Source organism: Heliangelus exortis, chromosome 3, assembly GCF_036169615.1.
Source record: "Heliangelus exortis chromosome 3, bHelExo1.hap1, whole genome shotgun sequence".
In the NCBI taxonomy this organism is placed as follows: domain Eukaryota; kingdom Metazoa; phylum Chordata; class Aves; order Apodiformes; family Trochilidae; genus Heliangelus; species Heliangelus exortis.
This window is the reverse complement of record NC_092424.1, coordinates 21,992,881-22,002,567: the sequence shown is the minus strand read 5'-3', so window position 1 is coordinate 22,002,567 and position 9,687 is coordinate 21,992,881. Positions and strand designations below refer to the sequence as shown.

General features: G+C 42.9%; 1 protein-coding gene across 2 annotated transcripts; it reads right to left on the bottom strand.

Moving 5' to 3' along the window:
• Window positions 1-405: 405 nt before the first annotated feature.
• Window positions 406-7,099, bottom strand: LOC139794257 (protein FAM133-like). 2 transcript variants are annotated; one of them, XM_071739576.1, is made up of 7 exons: window positions 6,954-7,099; window positions 5,896-5,967; window positions 5,530-5,664; window positions 3,470-3,522; window positions 2,752-2,835; window positions 2,424-2,516; window positions 406-974 (listed from the first exon to the last, which is right to left on the bottom strand). In XM_071739576.1, exons 2-7 carry the CDS (start codon window positions 5,963-5,965, stop codon window positions 924-926), a joined length of 486 nt encoding a protein of 161 aa, XP_071595677.1. In that variant the 5' UTR covers window positions 5,966-5,967; window positions 6,954-7,099; the 3' UTR covers window positions 406-923. The 2 variants fall into 2 exon arrangements, with proteins under 2 accessions (XP_071595677.1, XP_071595676.1); XM_071739575.1 differs by lacking the exon at window positions 6,954-7,099 and adding an exon at window positions 6,591-6,735.
• Window positions 7,100-9,687: the final 2,588 nt, after the last annotated feature.

Sequence of the window (9,687 nt, the reverse complement as noted above, 5' to 3'; positions counted from 1 at the left end):
TCATTTCACAGTGGACTTGCCAACACACCTGGAGGGTCAAAGCCACTGCCTGCAACAGCAGCATTCCTACTGCTCTTCCTCTTCCATTAGATGTACAATACACACTTGGGACCTAGGAAGGTTTGATACCCAGCTCAAAAGATGAGAAAGGCTCAGGTTTTTATGTCTGGGAACTGCAACTCTGGAGGTGGGGGGTAAACTATTTTGGGCTACCCTTGGACAGCCGATCCAGGCAAACAAACAAAAGCAGAGACCTTTCCTGCTTCTGTTTTAGGATAAAAGTAATTCAGCTACCATTATTGCTCTGGAGTATTTTACTACTATGTCTTCTAATGAGAGAGCGTACTAACCTGTCCAGAAAAAGACCGTATCTCACATTCTGAATGAAAATAATATATTAGTGAATAAAATGTCAAAAAAATCATTTATGTAAAAGCATGTTCTATTTACAAAGGTCAACTTGCTCTTTAGGACAAGTAAAACCACTACTGGAAAAAATATACGTATAGAAACGCCTCATCTTTCAAATACACATTTGCAAATACTCTGCTTGAACTACTAGAAACATTAAGACATTTGAAATTCAGAGTGTATTCTGCATGCAGTTAGAATACATTACATTGCTGGACTTCAGTGTGTCATTTCACATCACTGTCAGTGACACACTCTTAGGATCTTCTGTAACATCACAGCCTGGCTATTACCTTAGGATCTCAAAAGGAGGACATGGATCTTCATTTACAAGTTATCAGTTACTCTTAATTTTTGCCATTAAGAAAGGACATCCCGATTGTCTTCTCAGCAGGAGAGTCTGGTCTTGTCAAACTTGGCATCCCTTTCCCTGAGTTTCCCTTTAGTGTTCTGCTAGGCATGATGATCGCTGGCTTGGTGTATTTACAAGTCCTTGGTCAGCACTCTTCCCATTATAAGGCAGAGTTCAGGAATTCAAGGAGTTCTGCACGGTTCCGGTCTCTCTGCAGAGCAGAAAAGCAGAGGCAGAGGTTTAACTGACCTGTACCCAGTGGACCGAGGGTGCACAACCCTGTGGGGCTTTCACACCTCAGGACCCTGCACTAAAAACTCTGCCACATTCAGAGGTGGCTACGACTGAGTTCCAGCCAGGTGTGAGTGCCTGGAAGAAGGGCAAGGCAATGGGTGCTCAGGAGAGATGCTGCAGGAGACAAGCTGACACTGTCACTATTTCATGATACATTTTCTAAGTCACCCCTTGTGACTCAGAACTCAGCTCCACTGGGTTGTCAACACACAGCTGACAGCCTGCTCAGGAAGGAACTCACAAGTGGAACAGATGCAGTTCTCTAAGGCATCTTTCACTGCAAACACAGCAAGTATTGTGCTTTGGGAAGTACCTTTTTTCCCCATGCACAAGCAGCAGCCTCCAGCATAGAAGAAAGGGAACCCTGATTTTATGTTCTTACTTTACATAAGAGATGACCCAAAGAGCCAGAATACTTGCTTCCAGTGCTTTTAAAATTTGTAAACCAATTACTGAATACTAAAATATTATGAAGAATAGATGCTATTAAATCCAGCATGTTCATGGCCTAGAAGCACAATCAAAACAGGACCAACAACAAATACCTGACACTGGGTACTGTAACACAGGTTACTGGCTAGCAAACATTCAGCATAACTGAACACAGACTTAGTGCCACAGAGAAGATAATGTATATTTTTTTTTAACATTCCACTTGGAATGCTCAGGTCTGTTTTGGTGGCTATAGAATGAACTGTTATAGCTGAATCAGCTGAATCAGAATCCACCAAACAGGATAGCTCAGCAAAGTAATATTTAGAGCACAGCAAAGTAATACCAGAAGTGCTCTGAAGATCATTCTAAGATGTGGAAACTGCTACTAAATGCTCAGTCCAAACAACCACAGCAATAGCATAAAATTTTATTTGTGATACCTGTTTCCCAAGGTACCTCAGCAAAAACATTTGACTGCTTTTGAGAGAATGCATGAGCATGTGGTCCTAATACTACTATCATCTTTTTTAATTCCTTTCTAAATACTGGTTAGCCTCAAATGCATTAGAAAAACACAGTAAAGCAGCAGTTACCACAGCCAGTCACAAGAGACAGAAGATGAGGACAATTAAAACCAGTGCAAATTAAATAACAGAGAAAAGCCATGAATCAGCTCAATGTTACAGACTGGAATTCTAAGAACCTAGACAAACATCCTTTGGTTTATCTACTTGTGCCAGAGTATTCTAAGCCTACTCATAACAAAAAATCTGCCAGAAGAATTAAAATTTCTCAGATGGCATCATAGCCACATTAACAGCTACACTCAATTTACAACTCCTAACTGCAAGATCTAATCTTCTACTAAAGACTACCATTAGAAAATTATTGAAAGATACAGTATTTTCCCTTGGGCTATTTTAACTCTTACCTCTTTATCCTTCTTAGTCTTCTTTATTCTCATCTTAATTTTCTTTCCAGTTATCATGCTGTAGTTTTCATTCTTCTTTTTGTTTTTAAAGAACTAAAATGAGATCACACATTAGAAAGACAGAAGCTTTGCTTAATTTTGAAATGTTAAAAATCGTAAATAAAATTACAGACAATAATATTTTATATTTCCTAGCTGTCCAAAACAATAGAGATAGGCTTCTATTTGCTGATGACAAAACTGGTGGCATTATGTACATTTTTATGACAGAACAGATTAAGTGCTTAGGTGAGAAACAGAACACCACTTCAGACTCACAGAAACATACCTTAGAAAGCTGGACAGGTCCTGCTTTCTCTTTTTTTTTCTTCTTTTCTTTCTTTTTCTTCATTTTATTTTCTTTTTTCCTCTTCTACAAGTGCAAGACAAACACTTTTTACTATTACAGACTTGGAAGGGCAAAAAAGGAAAACTACAAACAGCTCTCCACACCCTGGCCTGTTAACACAGCCACTACTCCATTTCTTTACCACTGCTGAATAGGTGCTATGTGAAGTACACAGAAAATAATGCAGCAGGGTTAGCAACCCTTGAGATCTTGAGAAAGGAAAGGGTTTGATTCTCTGTTCTCTTTTAACATAACCCAAAAATATAAAAGCACTGAACAGAAGGTTCTAATAAGATAAAAAAGGAAAATTACAACATCAGAATCTACTGTTCTCTCACTGCCTATAAATCATTTCTGAAAAATTCTATAAAATTACTGAGATTTACCACTTCTCTTTTCTTCAGAGACTACTCTAAGCTCCAGCTGGACCAGCAACAATTGGCAAAAGGAATTTTTAAATTATTTACCTTTCAGTATACAGACAGGTATATGCCAACCTATTAGTTCACCTACAGTAACCCTAAAAGCATAATTCATATTTACAAAGCTACAGACAAAAGCATTCAGGTTTACAAAGCCACATGACATTTAAAGTTATCAAAACATGAAGAACAATTTTCTATTTGCTAGTTACTTATTTATCTTAGCAAATGCTTACCTTTTTGTTGTGCTTTTCTTTTTTCTTTTTCTTTGATTTAGACTTATGAGAATCTAAAGTTAAAAAACAAAACAAAATCAAGCCCTGTAAGTTCAGCATTCTGAAAAAGGCAGATTTTAGTTTTACAGATAGGGCAAACATAAATGTACAATGGAAGAAGAAAATACTTCGATTCAGTTATATATATAATGCTGGTTTAACATGGAAAATTAAATTATCTGCTGCCAGGGCATGTTTTTATTAGGGTTTGTTCAACCCCTTCTGTTCCAATTTAAGGTCATTATTCCTTGCTCTTAAAGTAATAAAGATTTTTCACTCCATATTCATACTGGTAACCACCCACACCCATATATCTCTCTTAGCTTAATTAACTTCACATCTTTTCTTGTCTAGATGGGGTAAATAGAGTTGTTTAAACACACCCTTGTAGGATGTTTTTGCTAGATTGTCTGCTCTCCTATGTGAATGGGAAAACTTAGGGAATTTTTGGCTGTAGAGTTTTAGCAAATCTTTGAGCATGCAGGCTGACAACCTGAGCCTAATTGAGAATGATTTTTTTCCTCAGATGTGTTTCTTAACATCCCTCCAAAAGATGAACCAGAGAGCATGCCAAGCATGTTCACGGCTTCCATACCTGACACAACATTTTAATCATTTTTAGAAGTTTTAGACCGTACTTCATGGGATAAAAAGTCATTGGAGAAGGAAGACCTCCCCCCGTCAATGGTCTAAGTTCACATATTTGAATATTTTCAGTAGTTATGTCAGTCACATTTAATGTAGCCACTGAACTACAAGAACAAGTAATACTTCCATACAGATGTACATCTCCAGCAGAAGGAGCAAAACTAAGTCTTTGTTAAACTGTGCAATACACAGCCACAAACATCGGGGCCCGGTATCAGACAGTGAAGTTTCAGCCAGCCTTGATGATAAACTTTTCAAAGAATCATAGAATGGTTTGGGTTGGGAGGAACCTTAAAGATCACCTAGTTCCGAGGCCCCTGCATGGGCAGGAACTCCTCCCACTGGACCACTTGGCTCAAAGCCCCATCCAACCAGGCCCTGAACACTTCCAGGGAAGGGGCATCCACAACTTATCTGGACAACCTGTGCCAGTGTCTCAATAATAGATATTCTTCCTAATGTCTAATCTAAATCTACCCTTTTTCAGTTTGAAACCATTCCTCCTCATTCAATCACCACATGCCCTTTTTATCAAGAGAACTCTAGGCCATATTCAAGTTCGTCCCAGTCATAGTAAATTAAAAAAAACAAAAACAAACAAACAAACAAAAAACCAGGATAAAATAAACTTCAGTGTTTAGCCTGGTACATTTTATTTAAAAATGGCAACTTTGTCACTTTATCTGCAGCAATACTTTGATACAAAATATCTAAACACTGAAGTCCTGATAAAATCAGCAATATATTCTCCTAGATGTTCACAAGTTATAACCTTAGAAAAAAATCTTACTCCCAGACAGTATCTACCCCAAGTTACCTAAGTAAGAAGCAGCTGATTATGAGAAGTCTTAATCATGCAATGCTTTCATATGTATTCCCACTGAACTTGGTCAGGGTATCAATAAACTTCATGTGAGTCCTCAAATTTAAATGCTTTAAATGTTAAGAACAAATTAATATTAAAATGAAGCCCCCAACACTGGTCTAGATAGACCTGTTGAAGGAGAAAAAGATGGGTGTTTTGAAAGGATAATGAATACAGAGTTTAAAGTATATATGGCATATTGTTACAAAGAGTATATATGGTATATTGTTGCAAAGAAAGACCTATTTGAATGTCAGTTTCTATTTTGGAGTTATTTAAACCAGCACAAGAACATAAATCAACACAAGAATGTTCCATACAGCCTGTAAAGAGAGACTTCAACACAAAACCAAGAAAGGGTTATGAGTGAAACACCCTGAACATGCAGTATTGGTATTCTACACTATCACTTCATAGTGATTTTACCACATTTAAAATGAGCTTTAAATGTTTTCAAGAGTGCTATCAAAACTGGTGAATGTCATGAGTATGCTTGGAGGAAGTTTACCTCTGCTACTTGAAGAAGACGACCTTGATGATGAGCATGAGGAGGACGAAGAAGTAGATGTGGTGCTAGAAGATGATGTGGATGAAATGGATGATGATCTGCTTCTGCTGCGTTTTCGTTTCCTTTTTTCTTTCCCTTAGGAAAAACACAAGGCAACAGTGACAGGCATGCTAATAACTATGGTCCACAAAAATGTCTCTTTACAAAACTTAAACAAAATGTTTTCAGGCGTTGGTGCATTTTTCCCCCTCCCTCTCCTAGTGCACCGTGGTCTGTCACCATTAGGAGGTGACACTGCTCAGCACCCGGTACCTGATGAACAGAGTAACACACCCAGCACCACTGAAACCCATCAGCAGAGCCTACCTCGAACTTTCAGCTCTTCTTGTGAAGTTGCACAGAGCGTCCGACTTTTTTCATCCTTCCCGTTATCCATATCTAAGGAGAATCAAATGCACATCCAGTAACACGATTTTCAAAAGACCTTGGGGCAATAAAAAGTGCGGCCAAGAAATGCATGGAGACAGACGAAACCAGCGCGCACTTCCTCTCCTCCTGTCACCCCGCACTACGATGATGCCCAAGCTTAGGCTCTCACCCTTTTGCATCACGACACTGAGGCCAAGCCCCCGGTTCCCTGTCACCTGCGACGAACGCCCCGTTAGTACCGACGCTGTGGGGTTTTTGCTGCGGCTGCTGCCGGTGTATGACAGGATGGGGCCTAGCGTGGCCCAGCCGGCCGCCGTGGTGGCTGCGCAGCACCCGCACCCGCACCGGCCGGGAGGCCCCGGGCCTGCCCTGCCCTGCCCTCGCCGTGCTCTCACCCACCCCTTCGCGCCCCTACCCCAGCCCCGCCGGCAGCCCGCGGCCCGGGACGGGATCACCGCCGCCCAGGCCGAGCCGCAGGCCGGCACACGGGCGCGTACGGGCCCACCCGCCATTTCCTGGGCAAACACGGGCTCCCGCCCACTCCCCGCGGCTGGGCTGGGCACGGCGCCTCGCAGGACCCCCCTGTCCGACCGACCCACCCGCACCGCAGCCACCCCGACACCCGCACTTACCCCGAGCCGGCCCGGTCCCCGCTGCGCACGGGTCCCGACCCGGAAGCGCTGTCCCCTTCCTGCCCGGGGAGCCGGGGCGGAGGGGGAGCCGCCGGCCATGGGCTCAGCCTCTCTCGAACGGTCCGAGCGTCGCCCGTACCTGTCCTCGGGGCCGGGGGCTTCTAGGGGCCGAAGCGTCTCAGCCGGCGGCCTTCTCCACGCTTGCGTGGGCGCCTCGGCGAGGGCGTCCCACGGCGCGGCCCCGCAGAGGGCCCTGCCCGCCACCCCCTGGGGGCTCCCGCACGGTGCTGCTGCGAGGGCCGGGGGCGCATCCTGCGAGGAAGGGGACGTGATCTCGAACCGAGCTACGCTGGAACTTCTTACCTTAGCCGTATGTTGAGCTCGAACGGGTGTTTTGAAGCCTTTGCCGAACCTCGTCTGCAACCGAAGCTCAGGTTTTTTAAACCACGCTTAGAAAATCAGCGGCTCCTCCCCCAGGCGCCCATCCCGAGCGAGGCTCGCTGGGGCTTCCCAGGGCGAACAGGGCATCCCCGCATTTCTCGTCCTCCCGCCTGGTCAGCACGCGTCATTGCCTTTACCCGGTACCTCCCTGCTCTTCAGCTCAGCAATTAGCCCTCCCGGGCTGTGTCCCACTGCCTGGGCTTCCCACCGCTCCCAAGGAAGAGCTCCGGGTGAGCCCTGTCCATCTGTGGCTCCTTCCGTGGAGGTGCCCCCCAGCCCAAGCTTCCCCTGCCATCCTGTTGCTGTGCCTGTGCGTGAACACAGCCCTCCTGCAGGTCTTCATCCGCACAAACACAGGTGTGAGCCACAGAACCACGGAACTGCCACGGTAGGAAAAGATTTCTTAAGATCAGTGAGTCCAACTGTCAACCCAGACAAAACCGAACCACCATACAGACGAGAGTACATTTAAATGTCACCTCCAGGGATGGTGACTCCACCACCCCCTTGGGCCGCCCATTCAAGCACATGACTACTCTCAAGAAATAAATTCTTCCTAATATCTAGTCTAAACCTCCCCCGGGGAAACTTCAGGTCATTTCCTCTAGTCCTATCATTATTTACTTGAGAAAATGGGCCAGCATCCACCTCGACAATACCTCCTTTCACATACCTGTAGAGAGTGATAAGGTCTCCCCTCACCCTCCTCCGGGCTACACAATCCCAACTCGGCCACTCCTCACAGGACTTTTTCTCCAGACTCAGCTTCATTGCCTTTCTCTGAACTCACTGCAGCATCTCACAATGTCCCTGTAGTGAGGGGCCTAGAACTGAACACAGCGGTCAAGGTGCAGTCTCACCCGTGCTGAGCCAGGGAGAGTTGCCTGCAAACTGTCTAAAGGAGCCTGAGTCCTTCCCTGGGGACATGTTTCCCACTCCCTCTTGCAGTGTTAAGGCTGCTCTAACACTGACCACGGCAGCACAGTGCTAAGGCTGCCCACCACCCTCACCCTATGTGTCACCTCCCTCCTAGAGATCATATTTACAGACCTGAGTTACCCTGTGACACCGAGTGGGTTTTTGAGCTCTTACAGAGCTAATGTTTTTCCCAAGCTGATTTCCAATGCTTTGGACTTAACCCTATCAAGTTTTCCATTACCATATTCTCAATCATGAAATAATCATGGGGTACTGAAAAAACTTCTCTGTTACTGGTCCGAACTAAACCAAATGCAACCTCAGCTGAAGCCCAAACCTGCTCCAAACAGAAATAGCATTGCATTTTGATTCCAGTGGATCCTTCGGCCTCATGGATCTTCATTTGATCTACCTTAGCATAGAATTTACTGAATTTTGATGTGTAGCTGCTTTAGGATATTCAAGTAAAACCAGAATATCTGTGAAGCACATTGATACTTAATCTAAAATAATTTTGGGGGGTTTCTTTTGTAAACAAAGTTTTGGGTGCAAATATCCAGTACTCTACATCCTTCTAAAAAGTCTGCTTAAATTCAGCCAAAAGGAATATATGTCACACTCACTCCAAAAGCATGGTAAAACTATTTATTCTTACATCAGTTTACACATACAGTGATGACATTTGGCTAGAAAAATGCCTGTATTGTACTAAGAGATATTAAAACAACTACAAACTGTCAAATACACCAAAAAGATACTGTATGCTGATGTAGAAATACCCTAAGTTCTTTTTTTGGTTACTTTCCCAGTACAATATTATTGAAAAGTCTTTTGGTGTTTTTCATGCAACATCAAAATTCTTCCTGACAATCATGCTATGCAACATTTTTTTATTAGGAATGGGATGAAATTTAAAATCCTGTTTACAAGTAGTAAAAACTGCTGAAAATTTTAACATAAGTATCTCAATTGTTGTAATAAAAAGAACAAATCTAAAGAAGGTTGTCTTTAAAAAAATTAATTTTCTCAACTAATTCTTTATAAAACAGTATTTCAAAAGGGATGTTTCCATCACCCAGGATGAATCATTTTGTGCTTCAAAATGTTAAAAGGAATACTGGTGGCAAAAAACTAAACACCAACTGGTAGGTAGAGGAGAGATTGCAGTACAGACTGGCTAAAACCAAACATGCTTTTCAAAAACAGTTATCTACATCACAATGCCATCACCTACTCTAACAATTAGAAATGGAGTTTTAATAATACTTAGCTCTTTTCATGCTCAAAATTCTTCACAAACATTTAAATAGTGCTAATGCTTCTGCAAGTATTATTATCCCCATTTTACACTTGGGGTGCTAGAGGTGGAGAGGGCTGGGAATTTGCTGAGATACAGACTCCATCCTTTCCATCCTGCCTCTCTTGATTGTCTGGATTCTTTATCGCTTTCTGTATTTTATACTCAATGTACTTGAGTATCCCAGGAAACACAGGTGATAGGTTTCTGTCAGTTATTAGTGGTTATTATGCAAGTTGTGCCACTCTGAAACTTACATGACAAATATTAAAGGAATAATCAACATTAAATCCACATCCAAGGCTCGGGATTGATGTCCTAGAATGCCACACCATTTTCAAACCAAGCTTTCTCTTCTCCTAACAAAGTATTAATGGCGTGAGGCCTGTTTCTCTCAGTTGTACAGCTGAAATGACTCGAAATCAGTCATGACAATACAAA